Source organism: Artemia franciscana, unplaced genomic scaffold (assembly GCF_032884065.1).
Source record: "Artemia franciscana unplaced genomic scaffold, ASM3288406v1 Scaffold_1422, whole genome shotgun sequence".
Classification (NCBI taxonomy): domain Eukaryota; kingdom Metazoa; phylum Arthropoda; class Branchiopoda; order Anostraca; family Artemiidae; genus Artemia; species Artemia franciscana.
The window spans coordinates 1-25,707 of record NW_027062824.1 but is presented as its reverse complement, the minus strand read 5'-3'; the positions used below and the strand labels follow the sequence as shown (position 1 = coordinate 25,707).

The window sequence follows — 25,707 nt, the reverse complement described above, 5'->3', positions numbered from 1 at the left end:
ATTTTTTGCCAGAAGGCAGATCACGGATGCGTGTTTATTTGTTTGTTTTGTTTTTTTTTTTCCTGGGATGATCGTATCGACCCAGTGGTCCTAGAATCTTGCAAGAGGGCTCATTCTAACGGAAATGAAAAGTTCTGGTGCCCTTTTTAAGTGACCAAAAAATTGGAGGGCACCTAGGCCCCCTCCCGCGCTATTTATTTTCAACTATTTATTCTACGGCTTTTGTGATTCAGGGGTCATTCTTAATGAATTGGGACACAATTTAATCTTTAGTGTAAAGAGCGAGGTACTGACGAGGGGGTGAACCCCTCATATATGTAATAAAAACATGAGATTACAAAAGTTTGTTACGTAAGCTAATTTATAAGTTACGTTTATCTTTTACTAATAAAAACATTCGTAAAAAATTAAAAGTTCTAGTTGCCTTTTTAAGTAACCAAAAAATCGCATGGCAACTAGGCTTCCTCCACCGTTCCCTTTTTTCTCAAAATCAGTCGATCAAAACTATGAGAAAACCATTGAGCCAAAAAAAAACTTGCAAATTTCGTGTTAATTATTCCTCTGCGGAGAGCCAAAATCAAAACATGCATTGATTCAAAAACGTTCAGAAATTAAATAAAAAAAAAATTTTTTTTAGCTGAAAGTAAGGAGCGACATTAAAACTTAAAACGAACAGAAATTACTTCGTACATGAAAGGGGCTGCTTCCTCATCAACGCCCTGCTCTTTACGCTAATTTTTTTTACTGTTTTAAAAAGCAGAGCTGAGAGAAAGAGTCAAACTTTAGCGTAAAGAGCGGGACGGTGATGAGGAAGCAGCCCCTTTCATATACGAAGTAAGTTTTAATGTCGCTCCTTACTTTCAGCTAAAAAAACTTGTTTTTTTTTATTTAATGTCAGACAGGTGATGAATACTTAGAAGTATAAACTTAATAACTTTCGATGTTTGACAGTTGTATATTAAATAACCCCATTTTAGCCGTAACTACGTTCTAGACACAAGTGCGACCACTCCTGACTGTATCTAAAATTCACTTTGTCAAAAATGGTAAAAGGGCTTGGCGTTTTTGTAAAAGGTAAAAGGTAAAAGCGTTTTTGATAATAGTATAATCTCTGGAGACTTAATCTAAAGCTGGTGTGTCAAGTACTGGTTAATTAAACAATGGTTTAGTGAGATACCCTACTTTATATGATGTATATGTGATACTATACCACTCTTATTTGGTGACTGATATATTTTTAGGTGACTATATGGGAGCACAGTGTCACGCATGTATTGGTGGCACAAATGTCCATGAGGACTTGAAAAAATTAAGCAGCCCAGGAGTGCATATAGTTGTTGGCACTTTGGGTAGAGTTTTTGACATGATTTCACGGCGTGCCCTGAGTAAGTATTTATATTTATGCTCTTTTTTTAGTTACTTTTTCCTATCCTTTTTTAATATTTTTTTTATTTTATTTTCATCCTGATTGGTTTTTGTCTCTTACTTTTTGAATTGGTGGTGCCTGTGACTATAATCTTTTATGGTCGTAATTTTTCGGAAACTTTTTCATCGGGGTAGAATCCTCCGGTTGTGATCTTTCTAGGGTACAGACTTACGTGAGTGCAATCTTCCTAGGTGATTATGGTGAGTTTAATCAATATTTTTTCCTCTGTTTCGTTTTAGTTTTAGTTTCGTTTTGGTTTTTGTTCTCTGTATACCAGGGGCTAAAATTTTTTTGGGTATAATCATCTTTGCTGCGGGACCAAGCCACCTGAGGCAAAGAAAGCTATATATGCTCCTTCCCGATTTGGTAATTCAGATTTTAAATCCCTCAAGTCAAGTTTCTCTCTAATTGAAATATTTTTTGTGCCCCTCCCCTACTATAGACGGCTTGCTTTTCTTTTTGCCACTGCTGGATCACAAAGAAAAAAAAATTGTCTGCCTATTAAAGCAACAAAAAAAAACCCACTGTTTTTTTGTGTTGAACGTATGTAAAAAAGAAAACCACAATAGAAAATTTATATTCAAGAAAAATAGCCAATATTTCCGTTTTAAAAATCGAAATGGCTAAGATACCTTTATCGGTTTAAAAAATATCTTAATGTCTGAGAATCTAGAATACGAACAGTATATTTCAAGTTTTTGTTTTTATCACAATCGTCTTCTTAAAAATCCTTTTCAAATATTCATTTAAAAAAAAAAAATGCCCGGCATTATATATCAGGCTATAATTTTTTTTTTCAAGGGATGTGTGTTTGTGTTTAAAACAATGTGTTTTCCCCCACTCTTTACCTCTCATTCAGATAGTTTTGAGAACATAATCTTTTATTTTAAACTCAAAATAATTCTGCAGTATATATGGAATTGTCACTTTAGAATTCATATTGCACATTTAGTTCAAATATTGCAGAAACAGGAATTTAGAATATAACTTTAAAATGTGGTATTAAAATGTTTTTTTTTTAAATTGTTGTCTGAAAATAATTTCAGATGCCATTTTCCAGATACCAAGTACATAAAACTGTTTGTGCTTGATGAAGCTGATCAGATGTTGTCTCGTGGTTTCAAGGATAAGATCTATGATGTTTTTAGGCATCTCTCTGAAGATATTCAGGTCATCCTGGTGTCTGCCACTGTATCTGAGGATGTTCTTGAGTCTACTAAACGTTTTGTGAGGAATCCCATCCGTATTTTGGTCAAAAAAGAAGATTCGAGCCTGGAAGGTAAGTTCTGATTTTGTAGACTGAACCAATAAATAGGTTAAGCCGAAAAGAACTTCGGGGATTTAATATGGTTATAGTAATCAAGAAAAACGTTGCATTTAGGATTTATAAGCGCGGGTGGGTTTCCTAAAATTTGTCAAAGGGTTCCGCTTGAAACAATTTGACAATCGTGGCTTTAAATACACCTTCGTGCTTTCCTTTCAACAGTGAAAACTGTTTAAAAGGTAACTGATTTATGTATATTTGATATCATATTGTAAAAAAATGCATTGATTTAAACATCTGTATTTAGAAAAAATAAAAAAATAAAAAAAAAGACTTAGAGAAAAGAATCAATTTGTCATTATGTCTTACGAAAATGGTAAGCTTAAAAGATCTTGACGGGCAATCTATATATATATAAATAAGTTGTCTGTGTGTGTGTGTGTCGAGTGACGTCATGTTTGTGTGTCGACTGACGTCATGTTTGTCGACTGACGTCATTATAAGGATTGAGCTGTATGCGTCATGAAGTTGTTTGTCGACTGACGTCATGTTTGTCAACTGATGAAATGACATACCGGGACACAAATGACGACCGGGACACAGGGAATATAAATGACGACCGGGAACCTCAAAGAGAAATTACAGACTGGGACACCCGGACACAAATCACGACCGGGACACAGGGAATATAAATGACGACCGGGACACAGGGACACAACTACAACGGGGACGCCGGGGGCACAGGCGGGATATATAAATGACTACCGGGACACAGGGATTGTTCGAATAGAAATTACAGACCGGGACAGAAATGACGACCAGGACACCGGGACACAGGGAATATAAATGACGACCGGGACACTCAAAGAGAAATTACAAACTGGGACACCGGGACATAAATGACGACCGGGACACAGGGAATATAAATGACAACCGGGACACAGGGACACATCATTAGAATAATGAGGTATAGATCTGAATACGGATTGTTTTTCCCATGGACAATTATATGCTGCATGTTCAAGAGTCAGTAAACCTGAAAATCTATTTATATGCAACATATATATATATATATATATATATATATATATATATATATATATATATATATATATATATATATATATATATATATATATATATATATATATATATATATATCTCTATTCACAGGTGGGACACTGGGACACAACTACAATGGCGCGTAACTAATATGGCGTGTAACGACTTACGCGCGGGGGGGGGGCGCGAAGCGCCCCACCAACTAGGTGTTGGGGTGGCGCGAAGCGGCACCCCAACAGCTAGTAACGCTATAACCACGCTGAATTTACTTACACTCATTTGAATTAACTGCCACATGAAGTGTAACATTAGTATTAAACACTACTGCTACGTGAAGTAAGAGAGTGTTTTGAAGACTTAGTATCTGTACTACTGAGACCTTAACAATCAATTTACTCTCTCCTCCCCACTGTTGTAATTGTGCATTGTTGCCAATCTTTTCAAGTGGAGTATAGTCTCTAAACACAAAAAAATAGCTCTACCTTATCCCTTCAATTCAAGTAGACCCCAGAAGCTAACTCTTTCTTTCAAAATCTGCCCAAAGGTCTTGTAGTAAAATCGATTGCTATTTCTAGAACCTCTATGTTGCAATACTGTCTCAGATTTGTTATCAAGAATATCACGAGTTGTTGACTACAATCTTCGGTGAGAACCAAACATCGTTTGCGAAATATCTAAGTACGATTTTTTTTTTACCTTGGGCATTTATGGTAATCTTCGATATTTGATCAAGAAGCTCAGAACCCTTAAATACCGATTGGGTTGTTTTATCTAGGCTATAGTACCAAAGAAATTTTGAAACCCTTGATTGGAGCGTTTTCTTCTAACGCATAAAAGAAGCTTAACCTAACCTTTGCAATTCATTTAGGTCCTAGAAGCTTAACTATTTCTTCTAAAATCTGTACATCTTTTTGTCGAAAATAGTTTTTTTATACCTTTTATAAAACAATTCTATCAGTTTTCTAAGAGTTTAGAAAGTCTAAAGAGTTTAAGTGTATGCTGTTCGTCGATGGTATAGATGCAACATCTCAGGAACAAAGTAGGGTACTAAGTTGAAACATCCAAGGAGAAAGTTGATGGGGACTCATATCCCCATATAGTTGATGGGGAGGTACTATGTGCATGTAAGTGCTCGTGTATTAAATTAAGTTTCTGATGGTTGTTATTTAGGATAATCTTATAGCAATCATGATGATTATCAATGATTAAGATTTAATTATTTAGGACGATTCCTTGAAAAATTCCTGAATTTTCATGAGTCAAAAGCTGGGAACTATCTATATGTTTTAACTTGTCGGAAGGGGAGGGGGGCTACAGACCAATTTTGGGTGGTAGCCAAAAACCCTACTCTGGGCATTCAAATCATGCAGAAAAATTTTGCATGACTGAAATCAGCAAGGTATGACACTTATATCACTTGTGATGGAAGGCGAAAATAGTGTTGCTGCTGCGTTAACGTTTTGTGGCTTTGTGCTGTAGTCTTTTTTTTACCTTTTCGACTGCCTTATCACATTGCCTTTAGAGGCACATTTTATTTTGCCTTTTGACAGTCCTGGTTAAAACGACTTAAACTGTTGATTTGAGGCCATTTGGGGTTGTGTGGGCACATTGGATGGGTTTGACATTGGAGGGTTGGTTGAAAACACAGACTTTGTCTTTAAACGAGCCCTCTTTAACCGACAACAATATATATATATATATATATATACTAGCTGTTGGGGTGGCGCTTCGCGCCACCCCAACACCTAGTTGGTGGGGGCGCTTCGCGCCCCCCCCAAGCCCCCCCGCGCGCGTAAGTCGTTACGCGCCATAATAGTTACGCGCCATTGTAGTTGTGTCCCTATGTCCCACCTGTGAATATAGATAGATATATATATATGGTTTTAACTACGTAAAACTTGCGAATATTCAACATTCTTTGCTGTCCCATTGTCTTTGCATATAAATAGATTGTCAGGTTTACCGACTCTTGAACATGCAACATATAATGGTCCATGGGAAAACAATCTGTATTCAGATCTATACCTCATGATTCTAATGATTGCCCTTGAGCTTTGTTGATGGTGATTGCTAATCGACCATTCCCTGTCCCGGTGTCCCGGTCGTCATTTACATCCCCCTGTTTCCCCCGGTGTCCCCGTTGTAGTTGTGTCCCTGTGTCCCGGTCGTCATTTATATTCCCTGTGTCCCGGGTCCCGGTCGTCATTTGTATCCCGGTGTCCCGGTCTGTATATACATTCGTTTTTTAGTTTTGTTTTTCTCCTTTATTTTTTTCCTTTTTTTTTCTTTTTTAGCTTATTTAGATTTTTAGATTTTTTAGTTTTTTATTAGTTTTTAGTTTTTTTTTCTTTTTAGTTTTTTTGTCCCGGTCGTCATTTATATCCCCCTGTTTCCCCCGGTGTCCCCGTTGTAGTTGTGTCCCTGTGTCCCGGTCTTTTTAGTTTTGTTTTTCTCCTTTATTTTTTTCCTTTTTTTTTCTTTTTTAGCTTATTTAGATTTTTAGATTTTTTAGTTTTTTTATTAGTTTTTAGTTTTTTTTTCTTTTTAGTTTTTTTGTCCCGGTCGTCATTTATATCCCCCTGTTTCCCCCGGGTCGTCATTTATACTCCCTGTGTCCCGGTGCTTTGTTGATTGCTAATCGAACATTCCTTTTGTCCTGGTCGCTTTCTCTTTGAGTGTCGTCATTTATTTTTTTCTTTTTTAGTTCTTTTAGTTTTTACCTTTTTTAGTTTTTTTTAGTTTTTAGTTTTTTTAGTTTTTTACCTTTTTTTAGTTTTTTTAGTTTTTTTTAGTTTTTTAGCTTTTTTATTTTTTTTATTAGTTTTTAGTTTTTTTGTAGTTTTTGCCTTTTTTTTAGTTTTTTTAGTTTTTTAGCTTTTTTATTAGTTTTTAGTTTTTTTTGTAGTTTTTGCCTTTTTTTAGTTTTTTTAGTTTTTTAGCTTTTTTATTTTTTCTATTAGTTTTTAGTTTTTTTTGTAGTTTTTGCCTTTTTTTTCTCTTTGAGTGTCGTCATTTATTAGTTTTTTCCTTTTTTTTTTTAGTTTTTTATTGGTTTTTACCTTTATTTTAGCTTATTTTTCAGTTTTTTCCTTTTTTTTATTTTTTTTTAATTTTTATTTTTTTTAGTTTTTTACCTTTTTTTTAGTTTTTTTAGTTTTTTAGCTTTTTTACTTTTTTTATTAGTTTTTAGTTTTTTTTGTAGTTTTTGCCTTTTTTTAGTTTTTTCAGTTTTTTTTTTAGTTTTTTATTGGTTTTTACCTTTATAGTTTTTTTAGTTTTTTAGCTTTTTTATTTTTTTTATTAGTTTTTAGTTTTTTTTGTAGTTTTTGCCTTTTTTTAGTTTTTTCAGTTTTGACGTCACCTGATCCAGTTTTTTCAGGTGACGTCACCTGACACATCCATCCATCCATCCATCCACAGACAACTTATTTTTATATATATAGATATATATATATATATGTCTGTGGATGGATGGATGTGTCAGGTGACGTCACCTGAAAAAACTGGATTAGGTGACGTCAAAACTGAAAAAACTAAAAAAAGGCAAAAACTACAAAAAAAACTAAAAACTAATAAAAAAAATAAAAAAGCTAAAAAACTATAAAGGTAAAAACCAATAAAAAACTAAAAAAAAAACTGAAAAAACTAAAAAAAGGCAAAAACTACAAAAAAAAAAACTAAAAACTAATAAAAAAGTAAAAAAGCTAAAAAACTAAAAAAACTAAAAAAAGGTAAAAAACTAAAAAAAATAAAAAATAAAAAAAAACTAAAAAAAAGGAAAAAACTGAAAAATAAGCTAAAATAAAGGTAAAAACCAATAAAAAACTAAAAAAAAAGGAAAAAACTAATAAATGACGACACTCAAAGAGAAAGCGACCAGGACAAAAGGAATGTTCGATTAGCAATCAACAAAGCACCGGGACACAGGGAGTATAAATGACGACCAGGACATAAGTAAAAAAAAAAACTATCTATATATATAAAAATAAGTTGTCTGTGGATCTGTGGATCGTGGATCAGGTGACGTCACCTGAAAAAACTGGATCAGGTGACGTCAAAACTGAAAAAACTAAAAAAAGGCAAAAACTACAAAAAAAACTAAAAACTAATAAAAAAATAAAAAAGCTAAAAAACTAAAAAAACTAAAAAAAGGCAAAAACTACAAAAAAAACTAAAAACTAATAAAAAAGCTAAAAAACTAAAAAAACTAAAAAAAAGGCAAAAACTACAAAAAAAATAAAAACTAATAAAAAAAATAAAAAAGCTAAAAAACTAAAAAAACTAAAAAAACTAAAAAAAGGTAAAAAACTAAAAAAACTAAAAACTAAAAAAAAACTAAAAAAGGTAAAAACTAAAAGAACTAAAAAAGAAAAAAATAAATGACGACACTCAAAGAGAAAGCGACCAGGACAAAAGGAATGTTCGATTAGCAATCAACAAAGCACCGGGACACAGGGAGTATAAATGACGACCAGGACACAAGTAAAAAAAAAATTAACAAAACTAAAAAGAAGGTAAAAACTACAAAAAAACTAAAAAGAAAAAAAAACTAAAAACTAATAAAAAAACTAAAAAATCTAAAAATCTAAATAAACTAAAAAAGAAAAAAAAAGGAAAAAAATAAAGGAGAAAAACAAAACTAAAAAACGAATGTATATACAGACCGGTACACCGGGATACAAAAAAAAAGGAAAAAAATAAAGGAGAAAAACAAAACTAAAAAACGAATGTATATACAGACCGGGACACCGAGATACAAATGATGACCGGGACCCGGGACACAGGGAATATAAATGACGACCGGGACACAGGGACACAACTACAACGGGGACACCGGGGGAAACAGGGGGATGTAAATGACGACCGGGACACCGGGACAGGGAATGGTCGATTAGCAATCACCATCAACAAAGCTCAAGGGCAATCATTAGAATCATGAGGTATAGATCTGAATACAGATTGTTTTCCCATGGACCATTATATGTTGCATGTTCAAGAGTCGGTAAACCTGACAATCTATTTATATGCAAAGACAATGGGACAGCAAAGAATGTTGTATATTCGCAAGTTTTACGTAGTTAAAACCATATATATATATATATCTATATTCACAGGTGGGACATAGGGACACAACTACAATGGCGCGTAACTATTATGGCGCGTAACGACTTACGCGCGCGGGGGGGCTTGGGGGGGGCGCGAAGCGCCCCCACCAACTAGGTGTTGGGGTGGCGCGAAGCGCCACCCCAACAGCTAGTATATATATATATATATATATATATATATATATATATATATATATATATATATATATATATATATATATATATATATATATATATATATATATATATATAATATATATATATATATATATATATATATATATATATATATATATATATATATATATATATATATATATATATATATATATATATATATATATATATATATATAGACGCTTTGCTTTTCACTAAGTATGTGATTCTAGCGTTTTACCGTTAATTGCAGGTATTAAACAGTTTTACGTCCAGGTCGAGGTTGAAAAGGAGGAATGGAAATTAATGGCAATCAAAGACTTTTTGGCAATCAACAAGGTTGTACGTGAGTATGACACATTGTCCATCACCCTGGCTGTAATTTTCTGCAATACTAGGCGAAAGGTTGACTATCTAACGGAAAGACTTGAGAGAGACTTTAATGTTTCGTCCATGGTAAGTTTTTTTATGTATTTACTGCATGTTACTATGACTAAATGATCGTAATATAAATTTTTTTTTTAGCAGACACGACTGAATAACGGGGTAAAAATTTGGTATCTGATTTCGAGACTGTACGAGTAAACAACGAAGACCACGCCTGCCTTTCATCGTAGAAACAACCACAGGTAAAACCATGAGGAATTAGAACAGTGAAGTTTGTTTATACTTAAGTGAATATTTCGGCTATATATTCAAGGGCCGTCCTCAGCAAATCACATACAAAGAAATAAATTAAGACTTACAATAAGATGCCTGACTTTTAAAATTAAAATCAATAATTAATAGTCCTAGAATCATTGCTGTAAGGAAGTTCAACCAGGACAGAGAGAAAAAAAGTTTTTTGGCTGGCTGCAAAAAAAGTGAGAATAGTATTAAAACATGATCTTGTTTTGGTTGTTACCTGAATGAATTGGCTTGTTTTGAGTTTTTTTTTCTTTTTCTAGTGCGGCACTTGGATATAGAGCCGGAATACTCATTAAGTATAAAAATATTTAATTGTCTTAGATTAATCTCTCATTGTTTTACCTGTTGTTTTTTGTATGAATTCACAAGTCTTTTTGGCATGTTGTACAAGTCTTTTTCTTGGTTTACCTAGTTATTACAGAGCATTTAGTGTCTATATGCACCGACAAATGAAAAAAAAAATCATTCAATATATTCGCACAAAGCCAAACTGTTTGATCGTTCTTCAGGTTTGTTTGAAAAACTTGACTTAAATCCATTTAAAGTAGTTTATTTATTTATGGTTCTAACAAATCTTAAAAATGATGTAATTGATTTTAAGTATGTATTTATATAGTGAATTGAAGCTGTCTCGTCTCTGTGTATTGATTAAATAAAAAAAAAAAGTTTTTTTAACTGAAAGTAAGGAGCGACATTAAAACTTAAAACGCACAGAAATTACTTCGTATATGAAAGAGGCTGCTTCCTCATCAACGCCCTCTCAAGAGAAAGTTTGACTCTTTCTCTCAATTCTTCTTTTTAAAACAGTAAAAAACTTTAGCGTAAAGAGCGGGGCGTTGATGAGGAAGCAGCCTCTTTCATATACGAAGTAATTTCTGTGCGTTTTAAGCTTTAATGTCGCTCCTTACTTTCAGTTAAAAAAACTTGTTTTTTTTTTATTTAATTTCTGAACGTTTTTGAATCAATGCATGTTTTGATTTTGGCTCTCCGCAGAGGAATAATCAAAACGAAATTTACATATTTTTTTTTTGGCTTAATGGCTTTCTCATAATTTTGATCGAATGATTTTGAGAAAAAAAGAGCGGGGGACGAAACCTAGTTGCCCCCCGATTTTTTGGTTAATTAAAAAGGCAACTAGAACTTTTAATTTTTTACGAATCTTTTTATTGGTGAAAGATTTACGTAACTTATAAATTAGCTTACGTAAAGAACTTTTGTATTCTCAAGTTTTTATTACATATATGAGGGGATTCGCCCCATCGTCAGTACCTCGCTCTTTACACTAAAGCTTAAATTTTATCCTAATTCATTAAGAATGACCCCCTGAATCACAAAAGCCGTAGAATAAGTAGTTGAAATTACTGAAAATACTTTAGCGTAAAGAGCGAGGTATTAGAAGGAGGTGAGCCCCTCATATGGGTAATAATTTCTGTTTGTTTTAAGTTTTATTGCTGTTCCTTACTTCCAGCTGAAAAAGCTTTTTCACTTTTATTTTTTAATTGTTTTTTTTTAAATACTGCTAGTAGCCTATATCCTGCTCTCCCTTCATGGAAATTTTCTTCTCCCATTACAAATTCTCTAAAGAAAGTTCCCCCAGCATATCCCCCTCTTCTCAACCCCTCCCCCAAACCAAAAAAATCCTCCTGAAAACGCCTGTATACTTCCCAATAACCATTACTATATTTAAGAACAGGTCAAAGTTTGTAACTTGTTGCCCCTCCCACGGGGACTGTGGGGGAGGAAGTCGTCCCCAAAGACATAGTTATAAGGTTTTTCGACTACGCTGAATAAAATGGCTATCTCAGAATTTTGATCCGTTGACTTTGGGAAAATAATTAGCGTGGGAGGGGGCCTAGGTGCCCTCCAATTTTTTTGGTCACTTAAAAAGGGCACTAGAACTTTTCATTTCCGTTAGAATGAGCCCTCTTGCAACATTCTAGGACAACTGGGTGGATACGATCACCCCTGGGAAAAAAAAAAAAAAAAAAAAAAAAAAAAAAAAAAAAAACACGCATCCGTAATCTGCCTTCTGGAAAAAAATGCAAAATTCCACATTTTTGTAGATAGGAGCTCGAAACTTCGACAGTAGGGTTCTCTGATACGCTGAATCTGATGGTGTCATTTTCGTTAAGATTCTATGACTTTTAGGGGGCATTTCCCCCTATTTTCTAAAATAACGCAAATTTTCTCAGGTTCGTAACTTTTGATGGGTAAAACTAAACTTGATGAAACTTATATATTTAAAACCAGCATTAAAATGCGATTCTTTTGATGTAGCTATTGGTATCAAAATTCCATTTTTTAGAGTTTTGGTTACTATTGAGCCGGGTCGCTCCTTACTACAGTTCGTTACCACGAACTGTTTGATACAGGCATATATGTTGAATTTTATTAGCATTGGAATAACTCAAGGGTTTTTTCGCGTTTAATAAAAGTCAACACAAAGAATTCTACTGCTTATTTTCTGAGTTACATACACTGATAAATTTAAAAAATTTGAAAGCCTCGGAACAATGAAGAACTTTAAATGTGCCTTTTTGTTCCACTATTTCCAAGCACGCTCAGTTCAAGGTTCCGCGTAACTTCTGTTTTAGTTCCATTTTTTTTTCTGTATATGATACAAGTCTACGTCGGTGTCTTGACATGCATGAATTGTGTGTAGTATTTTGTTTGAAATTTAGTTTAAGTTTCTTCTATATTCTTCTATCTATATTTTTTTCTAAGTTTGCTAAATCTATTCCTATCTTCTAAGCTTCTTATATAGTTCCACCATTTTAAGCATGTTCAGTTCTAGGCTATGAAATTTTGCTGTTCAGTCCAAAGGATATTTCTTCTGTATACAATTTTCTGTAGTACAAGTTTGTATCGGGGTCATCACATCCATGAATCGCTTGTGAGATTTTTGGTGAAATTTAGTTAGTCTTCTATGTAGAGGTGCTTTGAAAGGTGCAACCCCAAGAAACTCCTGTGATTCAGTTTTTAAATATTATCAGAAGGTAAAACTTCTATTTTTGTGGAGACCCAAGAAAATTTTGTTGATGGCACATGAAAGTCCTAGTAAAGTGTCCATTTTTACCTATTAGTCTTTGCATTAATGAACCTTTATATTTATGTTTTGTAGTAATGTTCTTTTTTCAGTATTATTGAACTCTTGTATATTTTAATGTTCTTTTATTCTATTCTATCAATCAATTCGATACTATCTATAATAAAGAGATTCCATTTTATCCTGTGAGTGACTTATGCAAGGGGGCAGAGGTTTTCCTGGTAGGGGGGGGGGACATGATATAAGTTCATTTTCATGGCACTATTTTTGATTTCTCTTCAAGATTGAGTATTTTTCATATTTTTTCCCAGTATGTTTAAATCAAATACAATAAAGCTACAGTGATTTTATTTATCGAAAGCTATTCATAGATAATAGTCAGGGGTAAGGGACGGAATGTGTGGTTGTATTCATCTCTTTTTTTGTTGTTGTTGATTTTTTAGTACTTCGGCCAGAAAAAATCCAAAAAAGAAGCATTTAAAATGCAGAAAACCTTGATATACGGTCCTCAAATAGTTGAGTACCTCCCCCTGAATATGTAGCCTCGTTTTGAAGTAAGGCCTTTTTACATCTGTTATCTTAAATTATTTTCAAAGAATTATTTTATTCCCTATTGATTGGTTTCGCTCTTAAGTTATTAAATTGTTTTTCTTTTTTCTTCAGCATGGTGATATGGATCAAAAAGAGCGCGAGACAATTATGCGCGAATTCCGTTCTGGAATTCGGAATTGGAATTGGAATGAATCGTCACGTATTCTAATCACGACGGATCTATTAGCACGTGGAATTGACGTACAACAAGTGTCACTTGTGATTAACTATGATTTACCCAATCATAGAGAGAATTATATTCATAGGTAGGTAAATCCTTCATTTGTTACCTCTTTCTATTACGTCTTTCTATTACCATTACGTCTTTCTAATAGCACGTGGAATTGACGTGCAACAAGTGTCACTTGTGATTAACTATGATTTACCCAATCATAGAGAGAACTATATTCATAGGTAGGTAACTCCTTCATTTGTTACGTGTAAGGTCTGTTCTGGAAAGCTAAGATATTTGACGTCCTCATAGTATGATCCATTTTGAGTAGAGGCATAGGTATGCCTTGTAATGGGGTAATTTAAATCAGAACTAAATGGGGTAATCGCGATATTTTTTCTCTAAGCATCATTCCAAAATATTCCGTATGAGTCAACGGCTTGTTATATTAACGTTTAAATGTATGTAACTCAGAAAATTGTCGTTTTTGTCATTTTCATGACCTAAAGAAAAAGTGCCAATAAGTGCAATTGTTTTCACTGACACTAAGGTTCATTTAATGTTAATTTTGATATTAGTCGAATCTTGCCTCATTTACAACAATGAAATAGCCAGTATTTCAAGCTAGATCTAGCTGAAGTCAAAGTTCAACTGGTAGGAACCTACTTGAGGGTGCCGAGTCACAGTATTTCCCCGACAATAGGCTAGTATATTTGAAAATAGGGTGTTTGCTGGTTTTGTCATTTAGATAACCGTAATTCCTGAATAAGATATTGATTATAAAGAGGTAATAAAGAAAAAAACAACACACTTTTGTGGGTTATTCATTAGGTGTATGACTTCAATGTGACTGGAAGAGGAGAATGCAGCTTTTGCAGCCGTTGAAAGTGTATAATAATTAAAATATAAATCAGTTTGTTTTGATGTATTTTTAATTTTGAAAATTTAGAAATACACACAACATAACCTAGACCATGGACAAAAGACGCGGAGAACAACCGTTGCTGATTAACAGTTCGTCACACTTTTCTTTATTTCTTTTTAATCAATTAAATAGTTAAGATTTGTTTTCTCACTGGGGACCTTTGGTCACTATTTGCAGCAGTTATTGGTTAAGATGAGTTATTGGATAAGATGAGTGAGGCTCTAATGGATTTATAAGTTTAAATACAGTCAAAGTGATCAGAGGGCAGTTACCTCCCCCACCCCACACGCGTCGTGTTTTCTCGAAATGCACCCAATATAGCCATTTTATTCAAAATAGTCCAAAGTTCATACAACAATGCTATACGGGTTGGTACAAACCACCAGAATTTGAAACAGATAGTCAGGAATACCTTGGGAACGACTTCGGGGACGGAGCTATTAACGTTGGAGAAAAAGAAATGGATATAGTGGGGCAATGGAAATTTAGTTTTGAAAAGTCTTGAAATGGGCTAATCTTTTCATGTCTCCAATCCACACAAATAACGTTATCACAATATAAGCCCTCCACCCCATAAGGCTTATAATTTAGGCACGTTTAAGTAGTAATATTAATATAAAAAACTTCCAGGTTATCAATATAGTGTATGTGTGATATCTCGGGAACAGGAAAGGGTTTTAAATTGAAACTCTCAGGGAGAGTTGGCTGATAATTGGACGCTAGACTCTGGCTTAGAGGAAAGGGGAGAAGTAAATTAGAAGACAATTTATTCATTAAGTTCATCAAAATACCGCATGTGCAATATCTGGGGAACCAAAATTTATAGTTTAAGGGACCCAGCTGAAGCTTGAAGGAAATATTGTTGGGGAGGGGGCAAAGTAGATTTTATATTTGGACCTGAGGTGGAAGGCGAGGGGAACTGATCGAGAACAATAATTTTTTTTAAGAATATGGGGTTTCAGTTTCAAAACCAATTCAACCTCAATCAGGAAACAAAACTGGTTGGATTGACTCTCGACGTCTTTTTGTTTTGAAGCAACAAAACAAACCTCTTTAACAAATGAGCTCAAAATGTATTTATTTAAATATTGAAGTTGTTAAAAACAAAATATAGTACAACAAAATTCTTGTAACAAAGGTTTGATCCATGTGCGTCTATATGTAAGGTTGTAACGGAATGAGGACCAGGCTAGCTTCGCCACTACTTAATGTCGAAAATTATTTGTAGAATTCTAAGAATCTACCTGAATAATATACACTTTGGTATTTGTCCGGATTTGTGTTGTAAAATGCTATTAGAATATGTTGTTTAGTTTTGTTTAAAATATGAATAGTAAATTCACTGTTTCATGTATAACTATATTCCTTCCTGCAAGGCTCAGAAATTTTGGCTTATTAGCGGTATAAAAGTGACGACTTTTAAAGAATATTTTGTCATAATATCTGTTGTTTTTAATTAAACACTAAAGGCCAAAGAGCCACATATTGATCATGGATTGTTGCTTGTCATTCATCTCTAACCCTTTCTCAATCTGTCCTCTCTTTTCTCCTTTCCCCTCTTTTCTCTCTTTATCTTTCTGTACTCTCCATATGGCCCTCCATAGATGTTTTTGTATAATCCAAATTATTGCTAAAAATTTTTGGCAATCATTGTAGATGTGTAGGAACATAAATGTTAACTTGCATTAATGATAAAAAATTATGTATAGAGAGAAGAGTTGTGTTATGCTTTATAGCTTTTTGATATTTTTTTTCTGCTGTTTTTCTTTTTGTCTCTTTTTGTTGTATTACTAAATCTCATCTTGCAAAAATTTAATGGCCAGCAATTTGGAGTAATAAAAATAATACAGAGAAGGCAATAATTCAAAGTTTCTAAAAGAGAAGGCATTTAAAAAATATTTTGTGGTAATATCTGTTGTTTTTAATTAAATACTAAAGGCCAAAGAGTAAAATATTGATCATGTATTGTTGCTTGTCACTCTTTACTCTAACTCTTTCCCAATCTCTCCCTCTCTTTTTTTCTCTCTTTTCTCCTTTCCCCTCTCTTCTCTCTTTATCTTTCTGTACTCTCCATATGGCCCTCTATAGATGTTTTGTATCGTCCAAATGATTGCTAACAATAGATGTGGAGGAATATCAATGTTGACTTGTATTTATGATAAAATATTATATATAGAGAGAAGAGTTGTGTTATGCTTTATAGCTTTTGATATGTTTTTGCTGTTTTTCTTCTTGTCTCTTTTTGTTGTATTTCTAAATCTTATCTTGCAAAAATTTAATGGCCAGTAATTTAGAGTAATATAAATAGTATTACTCAAAAATTTGAGCATTACTAAAATATTAAAAATTGGAATCTAAAACCAATAAAGATTTGGAGCAACATTTACAGATTAAAAATCATTAATTCAAAGTGTAAAACTGTATAAGATGATTAAAATGGACTGTATAATATTTATAATTGTCCAGTTTCTGTTTGTTTATCTCGTATTTAAGATCTATCCTCTACTGTCTTCAATAATATTTCTTTAAAAAAAAACATTAAGTTAATGAGCTAAATTATAAAGCAATAAAGAATTAGAATGTGCAACTAAAAAGATATTTGTACATGATTAACAATAAAATATTTGAACAATAAAATATTTATAATCGCCAAGTTTCTGTTTGTTTGTTTAGTATTCAGGACCTATCTACAATTTTCTTCATTAATATTTCTTTTTCTTCGAGAAATTTTCTGAAATTCCTATATCCTCAGTTGTTTCTACTCTTTGTTATTCCCGAAAAAGGATCAGTCGCGCCTTTTATATCCCGTACCGTTTAGTTTCAGTTCTTGGAGTTGAGGCTGGACGACACCAGTAGCATATATGGATTTTTTTTTTTTTTAATTCCTCCTTTCTTCAACGTTTCTTTAATTGAGAAATATTTTAAATTAAATTTGCATTTTACTGCAGATAATAATAACGAGAGTTCATTCAAGTTAAGTCAGTTTAGAAGCTCTATTGGCATAACTTTTCTCTAGTCGAATGAATTTTTAATGAAAGGGTGCAGTCATATAAAGTGAGACGGAGTTCGGATAAGGATAAATAAGCGGCGTGGCACTAAGCTGAAATACCGAAAATGATCAATGACAACTTTCCTTTGGTTCATGAAAACATACTTATAAGAAAAAGTGCACTTATCGGTTATATAATAAACACTATAAAATTTTGACACAAGAAACTGGTGAAGTAACTTCTTTATACCACACAGTTAGCTTTGGCCTTGTTGGAAAATAAATTGTAGCTATGTTTTATTTAAGTATTTAGTTGGTATTTTGGTTTGGTTAGGTTACGTATTTAATATATGCTATGCCTTACCATGTTTTCCTCCAAATCGAGAGCATGCATTTTACGAGTTAGTATTCATTGTAAAGACAGTTTCATAATTTATTATTGTATCTATTATACATCTCTTTATCATTGTAGTTAAAGTCGTCATAAAAGCTTTACTTTTTGTTTTTTTCATGATTTTTATATGGTTTGGAGTACGATTTGTAATTTGTCATCGTTATTTCTGTTTTCAGAATTGGTCGCAGTGGTCGATTTGGTCAATTTGGTCGTAAAGGTGTTGCTATCAACTTTGTAACAGAACAGGACGCCCGCACTCTCGAGGATATTGAGAAACACTACAACACTCAGATTGAAGTTATGCCAATGGACGTGGCAGTTGTTAAGACTATTAACAACTTTTACGGCGACAACTTTTTACAACTTTTACCTTAGACGGCACATGTATTCTGAAGCTATTTTGGATATTATTTAACTTCAAATGACTAGACTATTTATCCTCCCATTTATTAAGAAAGACTAATTATTTATTATAGACTTTTTCAAATTTATTTAAAAGAATTTTTAGAAATTATTATAGAATAAGAATTAATTCTATAATTTTTCATACAATTTACCAGCGTTTCAAATTTACTGCTCTCCCGAAACCAAATCCTCACACGGTCACACCAGCAAAATAGCCGGTTTTAATGTGTATTTTGAATCGAGAAAATAGGTCAGTGACAGGGACTAAAATAGCCCAAGTCAAAACCTAAATATTTGTTTTGCTGATTAACCTAGAACAAAACCTCAGTTTGTCGATTGAAAGATTTCGTATTGATGTCGATTTTCTTTTCTTTGCAGGTTTATATCTCCTTGTCTCGTTTTCCATAAAGCTCGAGGAGCTATCAATCTTGGTGTAATGAAGATGTGTTGATTTGAGATTTTGTAAAGAAGACGACACATTGTTGTACAAGTTTAAAAAAAATACATAATAAAAATGGAAAACTGGTATCTTCTTGTTCTGTCTCTGTTTTTGTTTTGTTTTTTACTATCATCACTGAATTGAAAACTGTTCCTTCTTTAGTTTTTGCTGTATATGAACAGGTTTTCTTTCCTGATTAAATTTTAAAATTCTTCTGCTACCATATTGCCCGTTTTCATCATTCATTTGTCAAATCACTGAGGGTCATCAAGATTCATTAAAATGGACTTATTAGATTTCAAATAGAATCATTCACTCCTACAAGTTTCTATAGAGCAATTTTCGAGAGTTTCACATAACCCGGAAGTCTCATCCATCTTACCCATTTTATGTCTGCTGACGCCATCTATGAGGTAATCACGTGAGGTGTCTGGTGAATCACTTGATTAGGGATAATAGAAAGCATGAGTGGTATCAACCGCGTCCTTTGCCATCCAGCCAGAAAAATTTAGACCTTGAAGCAGCTATAGAAGATTTCAAAAAACAAGTTGACGTATTTCTTAATGACCAAAAAAAAGGGTAACGATGCACTCCATGAACGTGATCAGGAAATAAAAAAAATAATTGATAAGACAATGCCGGAAGGCTTTGGACGATGGAAGCAAGGAACTTGTTAAGATTATTAGCAGTAACTTCCGGAGATTCAGGTAGGTTGAAATCAAACTGCCCTAGACTCCTACCACACAACTTTTTTTACCTCGGAACACCAATTTTTTGGTTTATTAGTAAACAACTCTTTAACCTTGTCCTTGTAACAGGATCGGGCAGATTTATGTATTTAGTTTATTAGGTTCGTCCAGTTTACCATTTCTGAAAAGATGCGTTTTTTTCTAATTAGTGCTTTCATGGGTTGATTAGTGAATGGGTTGGCGCTGGAGCGTTTCTTATTTGTTTTTCTGGGAAAGATATTGCATATTTACCATTTGGTTTTTTGTAAAAGGTAGTGATTTCTCGTCAAAATCATGCAGATTATAGATATAAGACCAATCCTCAGTACTCAGCCATGTTTCAATTTTGAAGGGGGCGGTAAGAACCATAAGTTACTGAGAGTGAATGCTTAAAATTAAAAGAGCGGGACAGGAGGAGGGAAATATGGTAACTACCACCCAATTGAGGCAAAGCCGAAAGAGGACTGTAAAATTTATTCAGATTAATCACAATGCCAGAGGATCAAATAGAATTCATCTTAAGTTGATTGGCGTACCCAAAAAACAAGAAAAAAGAAAAAAAATACCAGGAATATTCCTCAATGTATTCTTGTCTTTCCAAAAATTCCTCCCTACTTCCCGAAATAAAACAGAAATAGACCCCCCCCCCCCTGCAGACGGCATTATTCAACGGAACTCAGGTTTAGCTATTTCGCTAAATAAAGAGGTATACGGACACACTTTCTGAAAAAAAGTATGCTAGTTTGATTTTTTCATGATTTTTTCGTGGTTTTTCGTCAATATGATGCAAATTATAAATATCAGATCAATCCTCAGTACTCAGCCATGTTCCAAAAGAAAGAAGGCCAGCATTCTGAAGGGGGCGATAAGAGCCATAAATTACTGAGAATGAATACTTAAAATTAAAAGAGCAGGAGAGGAAGAGGGAAAATATGGTAACTACCACCCAATGGAGGCAAAGCCGAAAGAGGACTGTAAAATTTATTCAGACTATTTGGTATTTCAACTATTTGCTTAACTTTTAGAGGAGCAAATTGAATTAATCTTAAGTTCATTGGCGTACCCAACCAAAACAGTCGGGCATTTGGGAACTTTAGAGATAACAAAATCAGCGCTGGTCCGCAATTGCTGGAGAAATTTGCGTTTTACATCAATGTTTTTGTTTGGCGAGTAATAGAAGACAGCTGTTGTAATGATATATATAGGGACAGGGGAGTACTCTAGATCTAATACTTAGCCAAAGGATTTCATCATGCTCAGATAAATTAGGAATATGAATAATTTTAGGGACAAGGCTGCATTTAGTAACAAACATGATATCGCCTTCTTTTTTCCAAGTAGGTAATCCAAAGGACGGAGTTTCAAAAATTCTGAATGATTTGACAAGCAAAGAAACCTTTGGTCATGAGATTAGTAACAGCTATAACATCGATTTGATTATGTTATTATGATAATTATGTATAATTTGATTATATATAACGTGCTATCAATTCTGATGGCACGTTCAGTTCCGTAAGCTTGTCAAATTTAAGGCTTCGGCGTTACTGATTAAAGATTTTGGAAATTGAAAACGACTGGGGAAACGTGACAGTCAATGAGTTTTAGTAATTCTTAGGGTGGATTTTAATTTTGAGCTGTGGGATGGAGCGGATAATTTTTGGAGTTGACTATTTATTACCGGATAATTTTTGCATGTAGGAACTCTCAAACCAGAGTCATACTGGTGTGGTAACTAGAGGGAATAAAGTGCAAAGGACGGGAGAAAGGTTTCCTGGTGATCCGAGAGTAAGTCAAATTTGGAGTGTTCTTTATGGGGGGGGGAGGATTCGGGGAGAGGGAAGTACGCTGGAGTGTCTGAGAGGGGAGGGGTCGGGTTTATTTCGGTAAATAACGGATGGAGTCTAGAGCCAGTCAGTATCTTTGACACACGAAAAAGAGCGGAGTCGAAAGGAAGTAGATTTTGGGAGGAATGTGAGTGAGAGGGGGTTTGGGGATGGTCTGAATTGAGTAAAGCTATTTTTGGGGTTGACATGACTGGACATGCGTAAGTACTTGGGGCGGAGGATTGTATCGAGGGATGGATTCCTAGGGTATACTGCTCTGCATCGGGTTGGCGGGGGGATAAGGCTGAAAGTCAAATGGAACAGGAGCAAGTGGAGGAGGGGTCGTGAATACTTTAAGCACTGCCCTAAAATGGTTGGGTTTCAAACCTACCCTCCACCCCTGATAACACGATAGCAAAATTACACGAATTTTGGATACAAGATAAAACAGAACGCAGGTCAACATAACCTAAAATACACTTATCAGACACACAAATTCTCGAAATAAAATGACGATAGATATGCAAAAACTTGCAGAAACCACAATTAAAATGATTAGAGATCACATTTTTCTTTCTGCTTATTTTTAAATTTCTTTTCCTTTTATTTTTCTCTTTCGTAACTTTTTTCAAAAATAACTATATCATCGTCTGGTAATGACTTCTCAATAACCTTGCTATACCTTTCGTTTGTTTCATTATCATATTATAACTGATAGTGCCCCATAGGCCCACTATGCCTAATTTTCTCTTGGTTAATTATCGATTCCTTTTTATGGCACTTGGTATTAACCAAGTGACATATAGCAACCGCAAATTCTGTCGGTCTGTCTGTCGGTCCTGGTTTTGCTACTTTAGGCACTTCCAGTTAAACTAGGACGATGAAATTTGGCAAGCGTATCAGGGACCGGACCAGATTAAACTAGAAATAGTCATTTTTCTGATTTGACCATCTGGGGGGAGTGGAGGGCCGGTTAATTCGGAAAAAATAGAAAAATTGAAGTATTTTTAACTTATGAGCGGGTGATGGGATCTTAATGAAATTTGATGTTTGGAATGATATCGTGTCTCAGAGCTCTTATTTTAAATCATGACCAGATCTGATGCCATTGGGGGGAGTTGGAGGGGGGAAACCTAAAATATTGGAAAACGCTTTGAGTGGAGGGATCGGGATGAAACTTGGTGGGGAAAATAAGCAGAAGACCTAGATACGCTATTGACATAGCCGGAACGAATCTGCTATGTTTCGGGGAGTTGGGGGGGGGGAGGGTAATTCTGAAAAATTAGAAAAAATGAGGTATTTTTAACTTACGAAGGAGTGATCGGATCTTAATGAAATTTGAAGTTTGGAAGGATATCGTGTCTCAGAGCTCTTATTTTAAATCCTGACTGGATCTGGTGACATTGGGGGGAATTGAGGGGGGGGGGGACCTAAAATCTTGGAAAACGCTTAGAGTGGAGGGATCGGGATGAAACTTGGTGGGAAAAATGAGCACAAGTCCTAGATACGCGATTGACATAACTGGAACGGATCCGCTCTTTGGGGGAGTTGGAGGGGAGGGGGTTAATTCTGAACAAATTAGAAAAATGAGGTATTTTTAACTTACGAAGGAGTGGTCGGATCTTAATGAAATTTGATATTTGGAAGGATATCGTGTCTCAAATCTCTTATTTTAAATCCCGACTAGATCTGATGACATTGGGGGGGAGTTGGAGGGGGGAACCTAAAATCTTGGAAAACGCTTAGAGTGAAGGGATCAGGATGAAACTTGGTGGGAAAAATAAGCAGAAGACCTAGATACGTTATTGACATAACCGGAACAGATTTGCTCTATTGGGGGGGGGGGTTAATTCTGAAAAATTAGAAAAAATGAGGTATTTTTAACTTACGAAGGAGTGATCGGATCTTAATGAAATTTGAAATTTGGAAGGTTATCGTGTCTCAGAGCTCTTATTTTAAATCCCGACTGCATCCTGGAGAATTGAGGGGGGGACTAAAATTGAAAATCCTTAGAGCTGATGGATCAGGATGAAACTTGGTGGGAAAAATAATCACAAGTCCTAGATACGTGATTGATATAACCGGGACGTATCCGAAAACGCTTATAGCGGAGAGATCAGGATGAAACTTGGTGGACAGAGTAAGCACAAGTCCAAGATAGCTGACTGACATAACCGGACCGGATCCGCTATCTTTGGCGGAATTAGGTGGTGGGGTTCAGTGCTTTGGTGAGTTTGGTGCTTCTGGACGTGCTAGGACGATGAAAATTGGTAGGCATGTCAGGGAGTTGTAAAAATTGACTCGATAAAGTCGTTTCCCCCGATTCGAACATCTGGGGGGCTGAAGGGAGAGGAAAAATTCGAAAAATTGAGGTATTTTTAACTTGCGAGTGGGTGATCGGATCTTAATGAATTTTGATATTTAGCTTGACCTCGTGACTCAGAGCTCTTATTTTAAATCCCGACCGACGTTAAGCCTCTGATTTTCCTTTTGAAGCAATCTATTGATTCTTAGAATTTTGCTAGAGCTCATACCATATGAGCTATTAGCTCTTGGCTCTTCCAACCTCGTCACAAGTGCCATATGTGCTCTTAGCTCTTGTTAACAACATGTAAGACTTCGAAGTCCTGCTCCGTAGCAGGAACATAGCTGTTGCTACTGTGACAGAAATTTGGAACCTCGATGAAGCAATATAGGACAGATTGTTGGATACGATTTATTTCTAAGTACTCGAAATAGCCGAGGTGACAACAGGCTCGGCGCCGGTGTAGGAATCTATTTGCAGAAAGACATTTCGTTTAAACTCCTACCTGAATTCAAAAATACAGATCATGAAGTTATATGGGTAATCAGCAAAATCGTGGGCATGTCCCGTCGTTTTTCATGTGTGATAACAGTATTTGTATATTACCTGAAAGCGCACAAAACAGGCGTGACCTAGTTTTTCTACCTCCAAACAACGGTTGATACACTTAGAAGCTGATACGTTAGTCTTGCTTTTATAATTGTTGGTGATTTTAGTCAGACAAAGAAAGCTTGGTTAGCCTCCAGTCTTTCTCTTAATCAGATTGTGAATATTCCCACTCACTCGTATGGCAGTACCCTTGATCTGATCCTTACAAACAATGAGGACCTATCCCACCCCCGACATCACTTGGAGCAGTCAGCTAGTCTCTGTCTGAGCACTATGCCCTGTTTCTCAAAGCCAAGAGTTCTGTGAGAAAACCCAAGCTTTCACGGATCACTACTAGACGAATAACTAACTGCAATCCGTGAATATGGCCACTGAGCTGCCAAACATGACTTCCCAGAAGTTTCAGCAGATATTTCTCTTGAGCAAAGATTGTGCGCTTTCAACAAAAAATTGTACTCCAAGTACCTCGATATATTTCCAACAAAAACTGTGATTAAAAGTGAATATGACAAACCATAGATTACGCCCACTATTGAGGCCCTGATCCGTGAGCTCAGCCGCCTTTACTGGAGCGACAAGGGAAATCAAGGAGTGCCCAAAAGAAACCTAATAGTTAACATGATCAGAAATGCAAAACACAAATACGGTCATGAAAAAGTTGACCCCCTGCTCAACACTGAACCAGCAGTGGCACCACTCGGTCAAAGAGATGAGTAAAATGTTCAGAAAACCAGTGTCAAGATATTTGATGATAATGGTTGAATACTGGGGTCCAGTGACGTTAATGCATTTCTCACCTCCGTTTGTACCACTTTTCCTCCCGTTACCCCCCAGGAGAAAGCCTCGCTTCTTGATGGTTGCCCCAACAAAGACACAGTGGCACTCAGTGAATTTGAGGTGTGTAGTGAAATCAGCAAAGTGAAGACAAACATCTCTATTTTCCCAGGCGAAGCCCTGCAAAGCTCATGCGTGAGTTTGCTTTTTTCCTAGCCCTGCCGCTCTCGGTTCTTTGCATCCGAGACCTTTCCTAGATCATGGAAAAAGGCCCACATCCGTGCAATTCCCAAAGTCAACCTGCGCGAGTCGTGTAATGATTTAAGACCAATCTCCCTAACGCCATGCTTAGCAAAAGAAACAGAATCGTTCATCTTGCGGTGGCTAGTCAGAATATAGACAAATACCAATCTGGCGGACTCCCAAAATGTGGGACGTCTATATACCAAGACAGAATATACCATCAGATCCTGAAGTGGCTTGAAATGCAAGACTTTTTTGTCAACCTAGCAGCCATCGACTTTCGCAAAGCTTTTGATCTCCTATCACACCTAGTGGCCTGTCAAAATTTCAAACGAATGGCTGCTAAACGCCAAACGTTAGCCATTGTGCTCAATTTTCTGTCTAAAAGACAGCAAAAACTATGTGCTTTACACGAAGAGGACTTTGACTCAGATTGGAGTAAAATAACCTGCGGTACCCCGCAAGGGACGAAACTGGCTGGAATAACTTTCTTTACCATCATCAACTACTTAGTAGTAGAACATAAAGACAAATACAAATTTGTCGACGATTTGTCACTCTTAC

At 35.0% G+C, this 25,707-nt stretch overlaps 1 protein-coding gene across 1 annotated transcript in view; it reads left to right on the top strand.

Moving 5' to 3' along the window:
* LOC136042533 (eukaryotic initiation factor 4A-I-like) overlaps positions 1-18,750 on the top strand; it is an 86,284-nt gene extending 67,534 nt beyond the window's left edge. The window contains exons 10-14 of the mRNA XM_065727494.1: positions 1,242-1,385; positions 2,487-2,705; positions 9,267-9,469; positions 13,410-13,603; positions 17,994-18,750. Coding sequence (XP_065583566.1) covers positions 1,242-1,385; positions 2,487-2,705; positions 9,267-9,469; positions 13,410-13,603; positions 17,994-18,192 — 959 coding nt within the window. The 3' untranslated portion in view covers positions 18,193-18,750. The remainder of the gene's footprint in view (positions 1-1,241; positions 1,386-2,486; positions 2,706-9,266; positions 9,470-13,409; positions 13,604-17,993) is intronic.
* Positions 18,751-25,707: the final 6,957 nt, after the last annotated feature.